Here is a 23,281-nt window from a genome sequence, read left to right on the forward strand (position 1 = left end):
CACAGGGCACACTCACATACACACACACACACACACACACACACCCATTCATACACTACGGACACTTTGGACATGCCTATCAGCCTACCATGCATGTCTTTGGACTGGGGGAGGAAACCAGAGTACCCGGAGGAAACCCCCGCAGCACAGGGAGAACATGCAAACTCCCTGATTCATTTTTCTTCCTCAAAATTAGGCTACACAAAAATTATACCAAATCATAAAATTATACTAATAAATAATATGAAATAAAATGTTTTTTCATCTACCCTGCCAAATCAAGGTCACAATTCTGTTGTTGGCTGGTTTTTAGTGCGGTGATTTATAACACCTTCTAAATGCTGGTTTCATTGCATTTATTTGTTGACAGTCTTCAGCAATAAACTAGTACGCCCAGCATTGTGCCTGTCTTTTCACACAAGTTCGGGACATGAAACTTATCTGTGCACTTGTAGGAGCCACCGTGCACATCTAGCACGCGCAATTTGATTCAGAGGAAAAATAAAACAGTTAGAAAAACACAACCTATAGGCAAAATACAACAGATTAGTGTTAGATACAATATTAAAAGTATCAAAAGTTATAGAATCTAACCAGTTACCAAATTTAATATTGAAAAAGTATCAAAAGTTGTTTAATATAATAATGAAAATAAAATAACTCCTGCAAGAACTTCACTAATGTGAGAAATGTCATGATAATGTCATTTATCATCCAGTCCCACCAGGCTCAATAGCAGAAATACTCACCTGAGCCCTGCACACCACTTGAGACAGCCCTTAAAAGTAAAAAAAGCTTGTGGTGTCTAAAGCAAATTTTTGTATAGATCTGATCAGAAAGTTTCCATGGTGTTCTGGATTGTTCCTACATTTCTGTTTGGCTTATTCCAGCTTGTATAGAGCTCTCACACAAAAAGTTAGTTGCAATGGTCTGCACTTATATAGCTCTTTTATCCAAAGTGCTTTACACTGTGTCTCATTCACCCATTCACACTCACACACTCACACACCAGTGCAAGGCGCTAACTTGCCATCGGGAGCAACTTGGGGTTCTAGCTTTAGCCTCAAACTGCCTTTGACCCCTGTAATGACCTATAATGCTTGGACTTTCAGCCAAGCCCACTAGAAAAACAACACCTGAGTTAATAGAATTTCTTAGAAATATAGTAGCTAACTATAGATATTAGGAGCTGACTATAAATAATACAGATAATATGATACTGATGACATTAACATGGAGAAGGCACAGTTGTGCAGTACACTGGAGTAATTCCTGTGATAAGGAGACAATATTTGTAGAGTGCCATGTCATGGTAAGGGGTTTTGCTTGTAAGCCCTGGTGATGATTGTCACCACCCAGTGGGCCAAACTCTGGTTAGATAAGGGACCTCCTCTTTTCCTTTTTTTGTAAGACAACAGCTGGTGTGAGGATCACATGTCCACCGTCTAAGGGCATGCACCGGACACAACAGAGAATGCTCTGCAGGCTTGCCTTCAGAGAATGCTGCAATGTCAATTGATTGGTTTGTAAAATTGGATAATATGACTTTGGACAGAAACCTACCAATGCATGCAAAAGGGAGCTTATAGCCAAAGCATGCAGCTCTCCCAATCTCTTTGTTGAAGCTAGTTTTTAAAGACACCCATTTCATTTCAGCAACATGCATAGGCTCATAAGGATTGGCTCTAAGAGACTCCAGCACAAAGAAGAGATCCCACATTGGGCTCTTAGAGAATCATGGTACATGGAGGCGCCTTTTCCCATTGAGAAAGATCATAATAAGAGAGATGCAATGGCTGCCACAAACACTTTTAGTCCAGCTGCAGCTGTCCAGCAGTCCCTGAAGAAAGGTTGGTAATTTGGGAATTCGATGAGATACACATAACATCACAGGCCTCTGTATGAGGTGCTGTAGTGTTCAGGAGTATGCCCTGGACTGTTAGATTGCAATGCACATTTCATGCCTCATCCTGAAACAACCTGGTGGAGGGTGCCAAATCTTTACAGACCTTTTGGAACAGCAGATACAGTATGCCTTGGGAAGCCACCAGTATGTTTAAACCATTAGTGAAAGTAGTACTGGGAACCAAGGCATTGCTGGTCATCTCTGAGCCCCAAGTAGGACTCTTTGGTGTAGTTGCTTAATTATGTGCAATGTGGCAACAATTATCATTAGAGGCAGAAATGTACAGTAGATGGCAGGATGAGTCCTGGGTCAGTGCATCTCTGGGCATTGGATGGGCAAGTCCTAGTGGGCAGTCCAACTAGGTTGAACCACAATCTGTAGTGAAGTGACTTTGGCAAAAATGTCCACCTGCTCCTTGACAGATCTCAGATCTGGTCCTATATTGGTCTGCTGCACCATTGTACAGTCTCAGTATATGAGTTGCTCTCAGTGAGGTTAACCATAGAAAGGCCCAATTGAAGAGCTTCTGTGCAAGGCGTAAACGTCCAACCTTGTACCTCCATGATGCAATCGAAAAATTATATCATATTTCATTATATCAATATATATCTGACTGTCATTACATACTTGAATGGACGAGCATGTGAGGTCTCAGAACCTGTAAAAAGAATTTTAGGACCAGATAGACCTTTTAGCTGATTAATATGTGCTGATCTCACACCAGCAGGCGCACTTTCCCCTGTGGCACCACCCTGCCTCCCAGACTGTGAGGGAGGTGTCTGTAGTGACTATCTCTCTCTCCAGTCACTGGGGCATTGGTCCCAAGCAGATTCATTTAGTCAGGTTTGCACTGCGAGCTAGAACATATGCCCCTCTCATTGAGATGAGGACATGTCTCAGCAACAGGCTCTTTGTTACAGGAAGCCCAATGGATCTGCTGTTGCAGCTGTCGCCAACAGTCCTTGCCTTCTTAGCAGGACCAATGCATATACTGGACTGGTTGAATATCATTGGTGAGTACACTAATGTCAGCTACACTTTGGGGTGACAGGGTCGCTAGCTTTCTCAATTAATATAGCTTAACAGCGATGAATTCATTTTTCTGAGGACACTGTGTGGCTGAGCCCTATATTGTGCATGAGTAAGATTTGTCCTTTATGGCTTGGTCCTTGGCGAGGGTGCACAGGATCCAGTCATCCAGATATGCCAGTATCCTGATGACTCAGGGTGCTGTATAAGGTTTGCCTCATGGGGTGAATGGGATAACTCTCCCTGTCAAGTGCTTGCACAAGGTCCGAGTGTTAGTTCCAATGCTAGCAGTATAATCCATCTACATTTAGTGCTTAGGGCAGTGCACAGCTGGGCAGAGAGCTTCATCTGGTAAGACCACCAGTGATGCAATGTTTCAATGGTGGATCAAGGCGACCTGCTCCTGGTCTGTCATACTAATTAAAGCACATGCCAGTAAGTGCAGTCTAGTTGACCTCCTTTAAAGCTCTCTATAATATACTTGTACTGTGGCATAGTCAATTCCATCACCACCTGTGCTGTGCAAATTGTTGTGTTCCGTGCTGTTAGTTGCCCATCATTTACTGCAACAATGCAGAGGAAGAAATCACCTGAATACTCTAGCTCCCTGCGTCATTGTGATAGCAATTAACTGGTCGGTTAATGTAGCTAGCTCAGAAGTGTAGGTGCGCTCAGGGCTAGTAGCATTTAACCACAGGCCAGTTAGTTGCTTGACTGGAGTATGGAGAAAAAGTTGAAAAATGCAGAGGGAGGATATGACCTCGCAGAGCAAATGAGGTGCAAATGGAAGGAAATGGTCACTCAACCCAGTGCTGTGTATTAGTGTATCCAATTAATGTATCAAGCTCAACATCAAATAACACATGGTACAGCGAGAGAAACCCATTTGACCACTTTAGCAGGGTTAAGCACATGCCAACCAGTTTGTTAGACATTGAGGGAGCATGGAAAAAAACTGATCAAATTACAGTATGTTGAACCTGACCCGGTAGAGAGATGAGGGGAAAATGGAGTCCAACATACTTAGTAGGCTCAAGCAGAGTGTGTGGAATGGTGAGGTACTCCGACATGCTATCAGCATGAACGCATGTGAATGCTTGGTAGAGATGGGGCTGAGGGAATCAACCCCGGCGGACGTATGAGAGGTGTTTGCTGCCACTGAGCAAAAACACAAAGCAGAGGTCGCTAACTTGTCAAATACCATGGTGAGTGAAGTTAATAAGACTAGCAACGTTAACAAGGGAAACCAACTCAATGCTAGCAGGTGCAACTTCTTAATGTTTCCAGAAAAGGTACAAGACGATAAGGACAATTCTCTCACAATGACAGAAGAGAATATATGAGATGATAGGAGTTTATATACAGTTTGAAGGACAGGTTAAATGGAGCTCAGACCATAGTTACAAGCTGTTATGAAGAGAGCTTTGTATGAATGTCTGACATTTGTATGAGAAGGAGCAGAAAAGGAATGACTATGTTATTTATTGCAAATACTGCATCATAATAAGTCACTTTGTGTGTTTGTTGGAAGGTCTTGACAGTGCTCATGTACAACCAGGTATTCAGACCATTCTCCCCTGGTGGTTAGTGAATAGTCATGCCATCGACGTGACTATGATGTGCCAAGTCCATGATTGTTATGCTTGATTATGTTTGATTTGATTCCTTGTCTGGATTGGAAAGCAGGCAGCACTTGCTAAACAATTCTTGTTGAATATATAAAACTTGTATTCCAAAACAGCTTACAACAATAGCTCTAATAAAGTTTTTTATTTATTTATTTTTTTATTTATATATATATTTTTTTACATAATCTTGTTGCACAAAACCACACATCCCCCTTCTGTGTAATGCATGGAATTCTTACAGAGAAAACCAGCAACCGGCTAAACCTAAACCATGAAAGGAGGTTTTATTTATTTTAATAGTTTTATTGCTTGACTTACTAATTTACTTTATATATATATATATATATATATATATATATATATATATATATATATACATATGTATATGTATATATGTGTACGTATATATATATACATATGTGTGTGTGTGTGTGTGTGTGTGTGTGTGTGTGTGTGTGTGTGTGTACACAAGTCAACCAATAAAACTTAGTAAATAGGAGACATTTGAAATTCATGGCTTTTATAAGGAATTAATAATAATAATAATAAATAATAATTTTTTCAAGCAAGTTTTATTGGTTGACTTACTTACATATATATATATATATATATGTATGTATGTATGTATATATATATACGTGTGTGTGTGTGTGTATGTGTATATTTATGTATATGCATGTATATATATGTATATGTATATATATATATATATATATATATATATATATATATATATATATATATATATATATGTGTGTGTGTGTGTGTGTGTGTGTGTGTGTGTGTACACAAGTCAACCAATAAAACTTAGTAAATAGGAGACATTCCAAATTCATGGCTTTCTTGTAAGGAACAAGCAACAAAAATAACGGGTTCAGTCACGCTTTGGCATGATTGGTCGCGTCTCAATCCTAAAACGGCTTCTTATTGGACATAGTGCACTACGTAGGCTGTAGAAGTCCATTATGCCGTATTCTAGATAGGTCACCGTTGTAGTGAGTAGGGAGTTATTTGGGACGCAGTGTGGAGCACGAGACGGATGTGAGTTAATCCGAAAAGTTGCCGAAGGAGCTGCAGTGAGGCATCGAAGACCGCAGATTTGTTGGGGTAATTCATCTGTTTCTCGGACTGCGAGCCGCGTTTATAGCACCAATTAATATTATTTTTTTTTTCCGTAATCGGCGTTTTAACAAGGTATTGGAACTTTTAAAGGAGTTAATTAAACGCCGTGCTTCATTCACTTCATAAACCCAATTTCGGACCTCACGCGACGGTGAAGACTGCATTAAGTGCATTAACTGCTTTAAGTGGTGAGTTTCCCATTGCAACTCCAAAACATTTTTAGTCGGGCTCATGAGACTTCATGAAAAACACTTTTGTATAACTTTACATCCGAAAACGTGTCGTACCACAGCCTGATAAATAGCAGCGTTAGACTGTAATGCTCTATGCATTCAAAATGATAAACAAACAAACAAACAAATCAACAAAATATTTGTGGGGGTCACGTGATAGATCACATTACGTGTACTAGACTTGTTTTGCAAAGCTCTGTGGCATGCATTTGTAATGAAAGTCAAAATAATTGTATTAATGATGTTTACAAGCCTGTTGGGCTTAAAGTCTATGTTTTTGTTTTGTTTTTTTCGCATGGAAAGAAATGAAGCTAAATGGGACTCAAAGGGGGAAGGAAGGAAGGAAATAAATAAATAAATAAATAAATAAATAGCTGTGTGTGCTGTTCCTGTTGCAAATTTCTTTGAAAATATTGTTATTTATTCATTTGTTTATTAATGTATTAAGTTTAGTTAATTAATTAATATCAGGACACTTCTTAAAGTAAATACTGGGTTGTGAACTTTCTGAGAGGCAGTGAGAGGAAAATATTTGCCATCCCCTCATGGCCTTGTGGCCTGGAGTCACAGCACAAACATGCAGTTGTGTCTAAAAGCCATGGAGCATGTATGGGTCAGTGCAGCCCTCCACCCCTCAGCACACCATCATTTTCAAGGTGCCAGTCTTGAAATAGAGATCCCTTGCTTTTCTTAGCCACATGCTGGGGTGATGTAAATGATCTAGTTAAAACAGGCGGAGTCTGGTTCATGCACACACAAACACAGCTCTGTGGCTGAGGCCAAGACAACTGAGTGTTCATTTCGTACTGTGATGTGCTCCTGTCTGGACGGGGGAGTTACAGAAGCATGAGTGCATGGATTTATTATTAAAAAAAAAACCCAAAATCATTAACGATCGACCGAATGTAATGAACTTCATTACCATCTACTTAGTCAAGTGGTGACAGACTTGCATTGAACTCTCATTGTACCTCATTGAATATTCCAGCGTCAACTCCGTAGCTAATTCCTGCGTCTTTCATGAGCTGTATTTGGTTTGTTAAAGTGCACCTATTTATGGTTTTTCAAAATATTACCTTTCATGTGGTGTGTTATAGAGCTGTTTGTGAATGTAAAACAAAGTTTAAAACATCAAAGCGCACAGCAAAGTGAGTTATTGACTCCCAAAAGAAGGAACCGATTCTGAACGGCTGAAACGAGTCGTTAGTGATTCCAGACTTTACTTCCTGTACTAACCTACCTAGGTTTGTAACAAAAAGTCCCGCCTCTGGTCTTCATCGGCTGCTCGCTGACAGCGGTAGACAAATCACAACAGACTGAGACATCTGACCAATCAGAGCAGAGTATGCTCTCTAAAAGGAGAAGTTTAGAATAAATAATTTAGAACGGATCATTTAACGAGACATTTTCTGGGCGGTAATGCTGCCTCTGAAATGACCTCTGAAACAAAATTAGGCACGTTTCAAAACCATAATGGGTGTGCTTTAAAGAAAGGGGGAAAACACCGCTGTATCCGAGTTCATTAGAAGAATGTTGTTTTGCTTGGGAAGAACCTGCACACTAGTACAATAAAATAAATAAATAAATAACCTTGCTTAGTCATGTTGCAATGTTTACTCTATGGGAATAAGAGGGCAAAATATTGAAAATGAGTTTAAAGGTTCAAGATGATCAAGTTTCTTTGAAAAAGTAGCATGTAAACTTAAGGTCATATTATGTTTCAATTAGTGTATATTGATCAATCAGGTTCTAGTAGAATGATTGAAGGCCAAGAGTTCAAGCACAAATTTAAGGGCGCATATAGAAATGAACACGATTGACATGTTAAATTGATAAGTAGCTTAATGTGCACATTATAAATTCATGATTGTTCTGAATTATTTTTAAATTGTATTTAATTTCTATATGCAGAATTATACACCGTTATTCATAAGCTGATTCACAATCATGACCAGGCTTTGGGAGTAACAGAATAACAGTGTTACGTAATCAGGGTACAAAAAAAAAAAACCGTTAACTGTAATTACAGTTACATAAAATAAACAAAGTAATCAGCTTACAGGTACATTTTTGTAAAAAAAATGGGAATACTATCAGGATTACAATTTTTTTTTTTCATTTAAAAGCAAATAAATTAAACTTTTGACATAACACAATATAGACAGCTGCTTGATTATTGTTCTGGTTCTGTCTTTCCAGTCGTGGCTCACTTGAGCAACCTCCTGGTGTATGCACAAATACATTTTGCGCAAATTTAATTTGGTAGAAATGAACACAAATTGTTCTCTGAAATGCCTTTGTTAGGGTGACCACATGTCCTCTTTTCCGGACCTTAAAAAAAAGTGTCCGGCCGGGATTTCTAAATTTGAAAAAGAAAAAAAAAAAAAATGCCTGGATTCGGCTTTAGTTTCATTATGATGTGGTTATGGTCTAATACTGCATCATGTGTAAAAACCTTTTGATCTGAAGGTGTGTGATTAAATGTTTGAAAGCGGTGTTGTAGACAAAAATATAATTGTGCCCGACATATTTTTTTTAATGGATGACTTGGAGCGAACTATTCCAAAAAGCAGCCAATAAGTGTCCAGAGTAGGTGGGAACTCCTTTAATACTGATAAAAAAGCATCTCAGAGAAATTCTTCAAGAAATCGGTTGAGAAAATGCCAAGAATACATACCTGGAAATTCTAGGCAAAAAGGGTGTCTACTTTGAAGATGCTAAAATACTAAATTATTTAGATTTATTTGGGATTTTTTTTTATTATCACAACATAATTCCCATAGTTCCATTTGTGTTATTACAGAGTTTTATTGACTTTATTATTATTCTAAAATGTGGAACAAAAATAATAAAAATAAAGAATGAGTGTGCCTAAACCTTTGAATGGCTGTGTGTGTGTAATGTGTATATATATATACATATAAAATTGGAAAAACAGTTGTGTTAAGCAAAGTTTTAGTCTTTAGTTTATATTTGTAACAGTTTGTGGATTTTATTTTATATAAATGAAAAATAGTATTGAAAGGTACAAATCAAAACAATAACTGGCCGATTATTCGATAATGAGAATAGTCCTAAAATGAGAACAGCTTTATTGGGAATTTGGCTGTGTTAAAATACAGCGTGTGAGCACAAAGTGTAGAAAAGAAGCAAACAGATGTTGACACTGGGCAGAATGGAAATACGGCGCGATGACGTAATGAAATGCTAATTAGCGCATGACATCAGCTAGTGACTTTCCATTGAAAGTTGTTGGTATATTGATGTCATGCTGAAGATGAAGCAGTGCTTGGGAAATGCAAATTTAGTTCAGCATGGCTGGAAAAGGTGCCATATAAAAATGGGTTGTGTTTTTTATTATTATTATTAGTTTTATTTTGGAATTTTAAAAGAAGAAATAAATTATATTTGAATTACATCTCTTGTATACTCCTTGAAAAACAAAAAAAGTGCTTTTTATTTATTTATCCATCCTTTATTTTACCAGGAAGATCCCACTGAGATCACAATCTCTTCTTCCAGGAGACCTGGTCAAGACGGCAGCACATAGTTTCACACAGAGATAATCAGCGAAAACAATACCCATAGAAACTGTATAAGGGTAAAGTCAAGAAGAGCACTTGCAAGACTCCTTTAACACCGTTTGCAAAAGCCGTTTAAAAGTACTCAGAGGTGGCAATATCTCTAGTTTAACTACATTTTGCAGATCGTTCCAAGCCCATGGAGCATAAAAAGAAAACGCATGTTTGCCAAATTCTGAGTATACCTTTGGGACTTTTAACTGAATGTGTTATTGAGATCTAGTACAATAACTATTTGTATAAAAACTTAAGAGAAAAGTCCTGGAATTTTATTATGAAGCATCTGTACGAACCCTGGTGCATGCTTCTGATTCTGAAATGATTGTCTATCGTCCGTGCGTGGTAATTAACCTGCCTAGTAAAAGCCATCAGCCGGAATGCTGCTTGACTGAGATGCGAAGTGCAGCAGGTGGTGGCAATTCAGAAGCACGCACAATAGTTACAGCACCAATGTACACTACATGGCCAACAGTTTGTGGACACATGACCATCACACACCCATATGTGCTTTTTGAATATCCTATTGCAGATTTAGTCATGCCTTAGCTGTTATAGTAACCGCCACTCTTCTGGGAAGGCTTTCCACTAGATTTTGGAGTGTGGCTGTGGGGATTTGTCCATTCAGCCGCAAGAGCATTCATGAGGTCAGGCATCGATGAAGAGACCTGCGATGCAGTCAGTGTTCCAGTTCATCCCAAAGGTGTTCATTGGGATTGAGCTTGAGTGCAGGGCACTTGAGCTCTTGCTCTCCAACCTTGGCAAACCATGACCTCACTCTGTGCACAGGGGCATTGTCATGCTGGAACAGGTTTGGGTCTGTTAGTTGCAGTGAAGACAATTGTGAGCTTTCAGCTTTGTGGCAACAGGTGTCCACAAACTATTGGCCATATAGCGTGTGCCACACCACCGTGAAGCACGTTACATCTAAACATGTATAACAAATGAAAACTTTTGTTTAGCTGAAGTCAGTATGACTAAAAATGAATAGCCCGGACTAAAAGCCTTGATTCTTCCATATACAGTCCCCTCCGAAACTATTGGAACGGCAAGGCCAGTTCATTTGTTTGCGCTACACACCAAAGACGTTTGAGATCATAAGATGGAGATGAGACGAGAGTTTAGGATTTCAGATCTTATTTCCTGTTATTTGCATCTAGAGGTGTTAAACAACATAAAAAATAGAACCTTTTGTATCAGACCACACAATTTTTAGGTGAGCAAAAGTATAGGAACAGATAAGTCTTGAAGTAAATTATATAGGAACAGATAAGTCTTGAAGTAAATTAAAGTAAATAGTACTTAATATTTGGTTGCAGATTCCTTTCTTGCAATAACGTCATTAAGTTTGTAACTCCATGATTTTTACCAAATGGTTGGTTTCTTTTTTTATGATGCTTTTTCAGTCTTTTAGTCTCTTTCAGTTCTTGGGTTTTTCTGTTGTTGGTTTTTTTTTGGGGGGGGGGGGGGGTTGGCCCTTCAGTCTCCTCTTCAGGAGGTGAAATGCTGCTCAGTTGGGTTAAGGTCTGGTGATTCACTTGGCAAGTCTAAAATCATCCACTTCCCCCCCCCCCCCCCGATAAAGTCTTTTGTTTCACAGATGAGCTTGTATGCTTTCTCCACTCTCTGGTAGAGGTTTCTTTTTTGCGAATTCCAATCTGGCTTTCCGATTCTTACTGCTGATGAGTGGTTTGCATCTTGTGATATGTCCTCTATATTTATGCTCTCGAAGTCTTCAGTGGTGGATTGTGATGCCTTCACTCTTGCCCTGTGGAGGTTGTTGATGATGTCACTGACTGTTGTTTTTGGGGTTTTCTTCACAGCTCTCGCAATGTTTGTCATCAGCTGGTGTTGTTTTCCTTGACCAGCCCAATCAGTGTCTGTTGCTCAGTACACCAGTGGTTTCTTTCTTTTTCAGGACATTCCAAATTGTTGTATTGGCTATGCCCAAAGCTTGTGCAATGCCTTTGATTGATTTTCTCTCTTTTCCCAGCTTCAAAATGGCTTTTCTTCCAGCTTCCAACATCTTCATGTTGGCTTATCCGTTTTATCAACAAATGCAGTCTTCACCGGTGAAACTGAAGGCAGAAACCAAGAGTAGATGTTCAGAGCTATGAATTGTTTAAACAATCAATCTAACAGGACACACCTGGGTAACAAGAAACACCTATCAGTCACATGTTCCAATATTTTTACTCGCCTAAAAATTAGGTGGTCTGATACAAAATGTGCTGCGTTCTATGTCGTTTAACACGTCTACATATGGAAATCAATCTTTTGATCTCAAATTCAAATGTCTTCAATCTGCAGCAAAAACAAATGAATTGGCCTTGTCATGCAGTAGTTTTGGATGGGATTGCAGAATAAAAATACAAAAGAAACAAATGTTTGTCAGTGATGTAGCTATTTATCTACAGCATGTCCCAGTTCTGCTCGTGGAGTTGTCCTGCACTGCTATCTTAGTGTTCTTTTGTGCTCGAAAACACTGACCAAACTCGTCAGCTCACCAACAAGCCCTCAAGAAAGCTAATTTTTGGGGCTCATTCCAAAATATCTCTTGTAAGATATACCGTTTACCAGGAATCTGACTTTGGAAACCATTGGGGGGAAAAAAAAAACGGTTCGGTAAATGACCCCAACAAATCTGTGAATTTTAACTGAAGTTTGAGTAAAATCGACTAATAAAAGAGAACATTGCTAGTTAAAATTTACTTACAGTTTGTAATGAGAATAATCCTTGGTGCCTTGTAAACCTATGCTTAGTTATATTTACTAAGACTTTGTGTGGAAATTGTTTCCATGTGTTTCCTGAGTATATCTTTTTTGTGTTGAGACATACTATATATATCTTATTATATTATAAAATTTTGCTTAAAATATTTTGGAAAATCATTGTTTACCCTCCAGGGCAGAATCTCCCCCCAATGTATTGTACACTAAGTTGTTCACAGCAGCAGTATATAATCTTGTGTAAGAGTGCAGGTGGGTGTGTTTGTGTCTGTGTCTCTCTCTCGCTGTCTCTCTCTCTCCACCCCCCGTCCCCCCCACCCCACGCGCGCACACTGTTTTTCTCACACACACACACTCTTGTTTTTCAGACGAGATGGAGCTCTCTTTATTAGCGCTGTTCTGCTTTTGCCACCTAGCTCCAGTTTTGGGTGAGTGTTCTTTTTCCTGTTCTCTGTGCTGCTTTTCATACTCTTACTAGTTATTTTGTGACACAGCTGGTACAAAATGGAACTTTCGGGAAAATCATTTTTAGGTGTCTCAACTGATGGATCTTTGACTATTCTGAGCCATTGAGATTAGCTTGCGGCAATTTCAAGCTTGCTTTGTGACCCAACGTAACCTGTTTTTAAGCACATAGTTGGAGGGATAATGTAGAGAAGATGCAACAAGCAACATCTGTTTCTGCATCTCCACCAGTTAGAAATGATGTTACATGGAGCAAGCCTGGGGCAAATGACGCCATGAATGGTGAAGTCCCTTTATTTCAAAACTGGGATTAAGATGTGTCGAGGAAAGGCACCCTAACAGCAAGGGGGCTGCTGTGGCTCAGGTGGTAGAGCAGGTTGTCCACTAATCACATGACTCCATATGCCAAAGTGTCCTTGGGCAAGACACTGAACCCCAAGTTGCTCCTAATGGTAATCCGTTGGTGTGTGTGAGTGAAAGAGAATGGGTGAATGAGAAACAGTGTAAAGCGCTTTGTAGAACTGCTAAGGTTAAAAAGTGCTATATAAGTGCAGACCGTTTACCATTTACTTTCCTGGCGTGTGTGTGTGTGTGTGTGTGTGTGTGTGTGTGCGTGCGTACGCCCAGGCTCAGCTTTTGGCAGGGAGATGCCAGGTAAGTGAGTTGAGGCTTAGATGTGTGCACAAGGAATGTGTCTCTCCAACTGTTTTTGGCAAAGCTTTGTTTGGCATTTTTAATGTTCTTGCAGTTTGAAACATGCTCTGCATCAGGGTGCACCAAAATGGCTGCACGATTCATTACTATAATGCACAAAAAAAGTAAACAAACTGCAGTACTATGCTTCTCTCGAGTAAAACGAAATACTTTTCACAGCTGACTGCTGGCTGTGGGTGTGCTAAACCTCACAAAAGTGTGTAAAGTTTAGTCATGAAAGTGCTACATTTTCTCGTGTGGGTAACTTTGTGAAAGAAAGTGTTGTTTTGTTTAAAAAAAAAACAAAACAAAGAAAAGAGAAAAGATCAATGTTCACATGGGACTCCTCTGGGTTCTCTGGTTTTCTCCCACCTTCTAAAAATGTGTGTGTGTGCATGGTGCTCAGCGATAGACTGGCCTCCCAATCATGGTGTATTCCTGCCTCATGCTTAGTATTTCTGGGATTGTCTCCATATCCACAGCGACCCTGACCAGGACAAAGCGCTTACTGAAGATACATTAATGAATGGAAAAAAGTTTAGTTGCATCATTCAAGACCATTTTCCATTTTACAATTTAATTGGTATCTTGGTATAGCTAGATAGAGAGTACTTTATCAATCCCAAAGGGGAAATTTGGTTGTTTAGGATTATATCAATAATGTGTTATTATCTAAATACAGTATTTGATGCCACTTTTTCCTAATCTAAGAATGGCACATTTGTCTATTGACTTTTCTCATTGATGGACCCTTGACTCTTGACTGTAAGATTTATCAGCCTTAGACTTTATTACAGAATGAAGAATAATTTTCACTCAACACCTTGTTGGAGTGTTTATTATTATTATTATTATTATTATTATTATTATTATTTGGCCAGTGCACAGTAGTAGGTGACCTTAATGTGGACTGCAGTGGTCTGGACGAGTCCTGAGAATAAGTTGGCCCTTGCACCTCTGTCAGACTCTTTTTCTTTTCCTGTGTGCATGCCAATGTAATTCCACATATAAACACAGAAGTGCACAGTTGCACCGTGTTGTTTGCAATGTCGATGAATCTGATACGGCCTCTTTGTCCGGGTTTGGGGGTGGTGGTGTTGGTAAGGTAACCACTTTGGTTCTCTTAACAAACACCCCATTCATTAGCTTTGGGATGAAAATAAGGATTCATATTTCCTCTCTGTGCACTCTAGTCTGTTTTTGGTAACACATTGCCATGGTGGGTGTGTTTCTCCAATAGTGTCTGTGTCCTCTGTTTTATTATCCCAATGTTCCCATGGTGATTTAAGGAAAAAAGACACGTGTGTGACATTGCGGCGATATTTTCTTGGTCTCCGTGAGCAAAAAATCTTTTGTTGTGCAAAATAATCTTTTCACATGAAAGAACTGAAAGACATAAAAGACTTTTGTAGACATGCGTAGCCATGGGAGTAATAAACCTGCAGTAATAAATAGACTGATAGCATTTCATGTTTGTGTGTGTGAGTGAAAGAGAGAGAGAGAACGAGAGAGAGAGAGAGAGAAAGAATGTGCGCGCGTGTGCACGTGTTTTGTGCATGGGAATGCCATAGTGTTATGTAAGCCTAAACTCAGGCTTCTTTTTGGCTACAATTATTGTAACTTTTTAAAGCAACATGTATCATGATGCTTTCCTGACCGATTCAGTTAGCACAAAACATTTACAATGCATTGCATTCTTTTAGTGTTTCTGTAATGATTTCCTCTCTGCTTTCTCTCTCCAGCCTCTACGATGGATGATGCCCACGGTAAGAATGTTTGTTTGCTTGTTTTATGTCACATACATTTATATCACATTAATTCATCATTAGACATGACTGAGAAAGGTTCCAGGCCAAATCTAGCTCTGTTTAATGTAAAACAAAATGTTTGAACCACAGCAGGGGAAGGAAAATGTTTGTGAAGATCCTCTGCTAGAGAGCTGTTATTACTGCAGTACATTCCTGTAGAGCAAACAAGTCTGGAGTGTGGAAGAAACTACTACAGTAGCGTGGTAGGTGTCGAGAGCCACAGCCTGTTTTTCCCAACCGTTTAAGATCCACTTTGGGCTCACTTTCTCACAGTGTAGTCAGCTTTACACCAGAGTAGGGAAGCTGTTGCAGGACAGTTTTCTCTCACCAAAATGATCCAAATCTTTTGGTTCTTAATAATGCATAATGTGTGTTAAAACACTGGTGAACGAGTCTCATGTGTTTATTTATTTATTTTTTTAATTATTATTATTTATTTCTCTTTCCAGACTATGACAGTCCATTTCATTATGGTAAGTGGAGTGAGATTTCATATATTTAGGAAATGATCTGGCACAAAGAACAGGAAATTCCACTTTCTGATGGACAGTGAAAATGTACAGAGTGTGCTGAAGGAGGTCTGCACTACATCATTTCGGTGCACAGCCTCATCAGACCACCTTCAGTTTTGCGCTTTTCGTTTATCTAACACTTTGATTGCACGAATAATACATTTGGATGATACAGTTTGATTTGTGGCGTTCCAAAAGTGGCTTTTCCCACCCCCCATCAGGAAACATCTGGGAAGGTCAGCGGGTATTTGTGTTTTCACTGAAGTAGATGGAAAAATGTCTCCCCAGGGGCCAGGCATTTGCACAGCGAGTCAAACAACCTCAATCTTTGCTCTTGCATTTGTCTGTTTAATATCTTCAGTTTGATGCATATTAAAAAACAGCCAGTTATTTTTTTTTTCCTGTCAGATCAAGCCAAAGAAAGGATCCTCCAAGCCAGCTTTTGTTTTATTCTTTTCTAATGAATGAAATGTTAAAACACATAATGCACATCATGAGCAAAAAAAAAAACAGCATTTTTTTTTTTTGCCATTAACAATGCATGTTATACCTGCATGAATAATAATGATAAATTATATTTATAAATTTTTCAGGCTACATAATCCTTTTCACAAGTATACTTATTGCAGTAGTTTCCCCCAACACAAGTATTTTAATATATTCACTGCGACTGCACGGTCATTTCCTGTCCTCTTTGAAAGTGCGACTCTGAAACCCATGATGTTAAATAGGCGTATCATATGTCCACATTTTGTATTTCTCTTCTAAACCAGCGGTGTCATTGAGGCATATTGGCAACAATGCAGTGTTTACTGCTGTGAAATGTGACCTCAGTAAATACATGTTTTCGAGTTTTAGATCAGGAAATTTACCAAACAGACGTTTAGCTCTCCAGTAATTTTCCTCAGCCAGAAGAGATGATGACCATGATAATGAGGGGTCGGTTAAGCATGTGGTGCTTTATCTTCAAGGCCGTTCCCACAGTTTCTAACGTCACTGCTTTGCTCAGACGTACTGAACCACATTTCTGGAGATCCACCAAGCTGCAGAATTTAGTTCCAAAATATTTATGGCTCTCATATTCAGATTGTACTGAAGTTCTTAATGAACAGGACAGGTATGTAAGGTTAGGGCATAAATACTGGGTGCCGCATGTGTGTCAACACTCAAGAAGCTCACTAATCCACTAATCTGTGATATATCTCCATTCTTGAATGCATGCTTAATGAAAATATGAATCATTGCAAAAAAAAAAAAAAAAACCTTAGTATATTCGTAGACCATGTACAAATGTCCCTGTGCAATTCCTATGTGTATTTTTGCATATATTTTCTATTAACCTTGTTTGTATGTAATCTGATTTCTCATTTTAGACTACGAGTCGGTGCGGATTGGCGGTTTGGTCTTCGCTGCTGTGCTCTTCTTCTTGGGGATTTTTATAATCATCAGTGAGTTGGTGTTGGGTGTGGGAGTTTTGTTTGTGGCAAATATGACATCCAAAAACACACCGCCTTAAAATACTTGATTAGCATACTCCTTTGTTCACAGAGAGACTTAGCCAGTAGGAGTGTTCTAAACAGTTTGCCAAATTTCCAATTAGATATTTATTATTTCTCTGGCTTGATGCCATCCTCCTTTTTCAAAAACCAATTCAATTACTAGAAGCGATACATCCAGGCCTTAAGCTATGCCATTTAACTATGGTAGGCTTTTAAAGAATTGGTATATTTTATCAGTCATGTCTTGGTATATTCCAGGAATAGTTGATGAGATTTTGTCCTCAGTTAGGTCTACTGTGTTCTTCTAACTTTTAACAAACAAAATTAGAAACAGGGCTTTTTCAAAGTTGGATGTTTATAGACGCTTAAAGGTTGTACAACACATGCCATTATGATCCCGAACACCGTTCCCCACTTATTATGGTACTTAACTAGTCGACTCTTGTAAACAAGTTACACTCCAGGAGGAGAGGCACAATTTGCAGTGCTGGTCAACATTCTCAATGACTTAATAGTTTATGTAATTAAAATAATGCATATAGAGGCTGGTGTAGATCAGCGATTAATGTCTGTGCTTAATTACAAGCATGTTTTCACAAGTTCCAATCCCAGGACAGGCAGAGAGCCACAGTTGGATTCTTGAGAACGAAACCTAAACTGTTCAGCTGTGTGTTTGGATTGTATTCTGCCTTAGTTACTGGTTGCTTTGGATAAAATATCTGCCAGTTTAATTTTAGTGATGCTCACAGAAATCTTCCTGATGATCTGAACATAGTTTTATTGCATGCATGATGATTTGCAGTTGTATTTGTAAAATAAATTGAGGATAAAAGGGAAATATATATATATATATACACACACACACACACACACACACACACACACACACAGTATACTGTGCATATGTGTGTGATATGTATGTATGTATAATACACGGTTGCAATCAAAATGATTAAACCCCCATTGCAAATCAGATTTATTGTCAAAATTTACAGACGTTCAGCTGTTTGCAATGAACAAATCAAACAAAAGCAATTGAAATAGTTGACACAATGAATGCTTCAAGTGGTTTCCTCAAATTCAACTGAAAATGCAACTTATGACTTTATTAGTTGAATAATAAAAATTATTCAACCCCCTGAATAGAATCCCTCACAACAGCACAAATGTACAAAACAGTTGTTGTCTCAAGCACACTTGGTGCTACTAATCAAGGGCTTCATTAGTTGCACCAGTTGTGCTTGAGCTGGAACACATGAAATACCTGAACTGGCTAGGGGTAGAAAATGTATGAAATACCTGGATGGGGCAGAAAAAGGAAGCCAACAACAGCTGCAAGCAGATTTCTGAGAAGGCAGGTTGTGAAAAATCCTCGAGTGACTGCAAAAGACCTGCAGCAAGACTTGGTGGCAACCGGCACTGAGGTTTCAGTGAGTACAGTATGGTGTGTACTAAATGCAGAAGGTTTCCATGCCAGAACTCCAAGACGTACACCACTACTGACCCAAAAGCACAAGAAAAGTCGGCTCAAAATCATATAAATAAGCCACAGAAGTTTTGGGATTCTTTTCTGTGGATTGATGAAACAAAACTGGAACTTTTATGGCACGATGGATCAGCGGTATGTCTGGAGGAAGAAGAATGAAGAAAAACACTCTGTCCACAGTCAAGGATGGTGGAGGCTCGGTGATGCTCTGGGGCTGCTTTGCATTCTCTGGCACTGGAAACCTGCAGCGTGTGGAAGGCAAGATGGATTCATTGAAGTATCAGAAATCCTAGGAGAATATGTCATGCTGTCTGTGAGGAAGCTGAAGCTTGGGCGTCACTGGACCTTCCAGCAGGACAATGATCCCAAGCATACCTCAAATTCCACCAAGGCTTGGTTGCAGAAGTAGTCCTGGAAGATTCTACAGGGCCATCACCGTCAAGTGACTTGAACCCCATAGAAAATCTCTGGTGGGATTTGAAGAAGGCGGTTGCAGCACGCAAACCCAAGAATATTACTGAACTGGAGGCCATTGCTCATGAGGAATGGGCTAAGGTTCCTCAGGAACACTGCAGAAGCTGGTGTCTGGCTTTGCATCTCGTTTGCAGCGGGTCATAACAGCAAAAGGGTGCTCTACTAAGTACTAAAGATGCTTGCCGTGAAGGGGTTGAATCATTTTGAAACTGGAGAAGTCATTATAAGTTGCATTTTCAATTGAATTTGGGGAAACCACTTGAAGCATTCGTTGTGTTGAACTATTTCAATTGCTTTTGTTTGATTTGTTCATTGCAAACAGCTGAAAGTCTGTAAATTTTGACAATAAACCTGATTTGCAGTGGGATTGAATAATTTTGATTGCGTGTGTGTGTGTGTAAATTAATGCTGTTAGTCTTTTTTTAACTCTGATTTATGTCAGTTTTTAACTACTCTCTCTCTCTCTCATGTTTCCTGTAGGCCGAAAGTGCCGTTGCAGAGGAAGCCAGGCCTCTTAAAGTGAGTTGAGAAGAAAAAGCAGGCCACATCATAGCTTAAGATTCTTTTTCCTGAGCATGTGATGCAAGGCAGTGTATAATGTTTGGTTTTTACACTCAGTATCTGTCTATTCTTCTTTGTTGCCTTGCATCGGTTTTGTTGCCTTGCATCAGTTTAGTATGAGTTAAATTCAAAATTTTAAACATTTTAATTGATTTTTCATTCAAGGCTATTGGATTTAATCCAGAAGCAACCTGAGGTAAGAAATCTTTGTCATCACTGAGTGTAACCCTCATAGCAGATCACTATCAGCATAATGGCAGGAAAAACTATGACATATCATCTTTGATGATTACCGAATACATTAGACTTATTTTCACCAGTCAGATTGATTGACTGACACTTTACTGTTGCTTGATGGGGCCGTGGACATATGCCAAGTTCAGATTCTATACAGTAGGTAGAAATTAGACGCCACAAAATGCAGAAAATGGTTTAGTGTGTACAGTGCCATCCACTAATATTGGCACCCTTGTACTTAAATGTAAGTATTAGAGTGAATAAATCGTGTGCATCATTTTGCATAATTAAAACGCTAATTAGCCTTTTATACCCGAGTGGAACAGTTCAGTTAGGTGCTAATGGTACAGAGGCCTGTTTGGTTTAATGTGGTTATGGGATCCTAAATCTGAGTAAGGAAATCGTAATGCTCGTCCAAGATTTAGTTACATTTTTCATGCTAAATTGCTAATTTAGATGTGCAATTTAATACATTTCTGCTAATGTTTTATTTTTGCTCATCTAAAGAAGTCATGCCAACACATTAAGTAGGGCTTTTTAATAGGTCACCTTTTATAGGTCAGTTTTTAACTGATCTATAAAGGTCACCTATAAAAAGTGTGCAACAATCCTCCTACATTTATGCTGTGGAAAGCAATGTATCTCATCCCCAGGTTATCACTCATTTAAGTAATCTGTCCAAAGACATAATCCATAATATAGATTTGCCACACAGATGAACTGCTTGTTCAAATCGCTGTTTGCTGGATCTCTAATGGTTCTAAATATGCGATCTAAGCTTGTTCACGTTGAATAAGCATGGTCCTGATGAGGTTTAAGCTTAGAGAATTGTTGTCTTGGCAACAGTAGTTTCAAAATCTGGACAAACCTAGCTAACTCATTAAAGTTCATTCAAATGCGATCTTTCAAAATCCACTTTCTAAAAAAAACTAATTTCAAATGAAAGGATTTGTGTATTTACTTGTAGAGCTGCATTAGATATTTGTATGTTTTATTCCATTGTATGACTCTTTTTTTAATTAATACATTTTTTTTTTTGTTTGGCAGCATGTATTACCACCAGAAGGAGACAGGAGTTGGATGGCAAAAGCCTAAAAGGATCCGGTTTTCTTAAGCGTATTCACACTTATGTCTGATTTAATCATCATTTTCATCCAACACTGCCATTTCAACACTGCCATTTCTCTCTAATATCTGATCCATATATTCTTAGTTGACAAAGTCTCTTATTGTGTGGTAGGGATTGCAGTTCTTTCTTCCTGATCTTTCATTCACTTACTTTTCTCCACAAAACCTGTTTTGTAAGATCCCTTGACATTTCCTTAGACTTCTGTAGCTTGTAGTTATGAAGTGTTAAGGTACAGTTTCATTTCATATTGTAGGTTTTTTTTTTTACATTTTGTAAATTCTTTTAATTGTTTGCAAGATACTGATTTGCTGTTGAGATTATTCATTGGGTTAAGAGAACACATGACTGACAGCTTTTCTATCAAATAAACATGATTAAATGAAATATGCAGTGGTTGATTGTGATAATCTGTAACAAAAGCACCAAATGAAACTAAAATCACTGATGTATGGTTGGATAGGGGTTAATTAACACACTAGGCCCTAAAGTGAATATATACTACATGACCAACCCAAAGTTTATGGACACCTGACCATCACACACTTGTATGTGCTTGTCCTATTTCAGATTTAGTCGCCCTTTGTTGTTATAATAAGCTCCACGAGATTTTGTTCTGGCCACTCGTTCTTCCACTTCAGTTTTGGCAAACCATGTCTTCATGGCACTTGCTTTGTGCACAGGGTACAGGTTTGGGCCTCCTAGCTTCAGTGAAGGGAAATCATAATGCTACAGCATACAAAGACATCCTATACAAGTGTGTGATTCCAACTTTGTGGTAACAGTTTGTTGAAGAACCACATATGGGTGTGATGGTCAGGTGTCCACAAACTATTGGCCATATAGTCTACATAAAGTGTTCACAAGGTGTAAGTGTACATCTTGGTGGCATAAGCCTCTGTATTTCATCATGAAATACCATTATGTCAGTTCTGCAAAATAGCTGTAAATACACACACATACACACAGTTGATGTGGAAAAGTATTTGCCCCATCCTGATTTCTTCTGTTAATTGTTTCAGAAATGCAAGTTAAATCTAAGACCAAACAAAGGCAACCCGAGTAAACACAAAATACAGTTTTTAAATGATAATTATATATTGAAGCAAAAAAAGTTATCCAATACCAACTGGGCCTGTGTGAAAATGTATTTGCCCCTGTAGTTGTAGATTCCCCAAATCTATGAAACTGCATTCATAATGTAGTTGAACAGGCCTGATTACTGTCAGCTCTGTTCAATCAAATCAACACTTAAATAGAACTTTTTCAACAGCGTGAAGTTGGTTAAAAAGTCTTACCTAGTAACACAGTATGCCAAAGTTGAAAGAAATTCCAGAAATGATGAGGAAGAAGGTGATTGAAATACATCAGTCTGGGAAGGGTTACAAAGCTATTTCAAAGGCTCTGGGACTCCAAAGAACCACAGTGAGAGCCATTATCTCCAAATGGAAAAACTCGGCACAGTAGTGAACTCTCAGCAGTGGCCGACCTTCTAAAATTCCTCCAAGAGCACAGCAGCTACTCATCCAGGAAGTCACAAAAGAGCCAAGGACAACATCAAAGGACCTACAGGCCTCTCTTGCATCAATAAAGGTCCATATATGACCTATATAGGACAATATATGTTCATGACTCCATTATCAGAAAGACACTGGGCAAAGATGGCATCTTTGGAAGAGTGGCGAGGTGAAAACCACTGCTAACCCAGAACATTAAGGCTCGTCTAAATTTTGCCAAAACACACCCTGATGATCCTCAAACCTTTTGGAAGAATGTTCTGTGGATTGATGAGTCAAAAGTGAAACATCTGGCATAAACCAAACACATAATTCCACAAAATGAACACCATACCTACAATCAAGCATCTGTGATGGTGTGGGGATGCTTTGCTGCTTCAGGGCCTGGGCAACTTGCAATAACTGAGGGAAACATGAATGCTGCTCTTCTGCTCTTCTCCGGTCTTCAGTCCGTAAGTTTAAATTCAAGTGCAACTGGATTATACAGCAAGACAATGATCAAAGCATAGGAGTAAGTCCATGTCTGAATGGATTTTTAAAAAACAAGCTAAATGAAAGTTTTGGAGTGGCCTAGCAAAGTCCTGACTTGAACCCAATTGAGATGCTGTGGCAGGACCTTAAACAAGCAGTTCATGCTTGAAAATCCTCCAATGTGGCTAAAATAAACAGTTCTGTAA

General features: G+C 38.8%; 1 protein-coding gene across 3 annotated transcripts; it reads left to right on the forward strand.

Moving 5' to 3' along the window:
• Window positions 1-2,733: 2,733 nt before the first annotated feature.
• On the forward strand, window positions 2,734-21,474 carry fxyd6l (FXYD domain containing ion transport regulator 6 like). Of its 3 annotated transcripts, none has more exons than XM_053623065.1 (9): window positions 2,734-2,919; window positions 12,595-12,654; window positions 13,319-13,345; window positions 15,127-15,150; window positions 15,642-15,665; window positions 17,078-17,152; window positions 19,644-19,682; window positions 19,890-19,920; window positions 21,009-21,474. In XM_053623065.1, the coding sequence occupies exons 1-7, from the start codon at window positions 2,790-2,792 to the stop codon at window positions 19,679-19,681; spliced, it is 378 nt and encodes a 125-aa protein (XP_053479040.1). In that variant the 5' UTR covers window positions 2,734-2,789; the 3' UTR covers window position 19,682; window positions 19,890-19,920; window positions 21,009-21,474. The 3 variants fall into 3 exon arrangements, with proteins under 3 accessions (XP_053479040.1, XP_053479048.1, XP_053479059.1); XM_053623084.1 differs by lacking the exon at window positions 2,734-2,919 and adding an exon at window positions 5,555-5,873; XM_053623073.1 differs by lacking the exon at window positions 13,319-13,345 and having other exon boundaries at window positions 2,750-2,919.
• The last annotated feature ends 1,807 nt before the right edge of the window (window positions 21,475-23,281 follow it).

The sequence above is a fragment of the Ictalurus furcatus genome, chromosome 1 (assembly GCF_023375685.1).
Source record: "Ictalurus furcatus strain D&B chromosome 1, Billie_1.0, whole genome shotgun sequence".
Taxonomy (NCBI): Eukaryota; Metazoa; Chordata; class Actinopteri; order Siluriformes; family Ictaluridae; genus Ictalurus; species Ictalurus furcatus.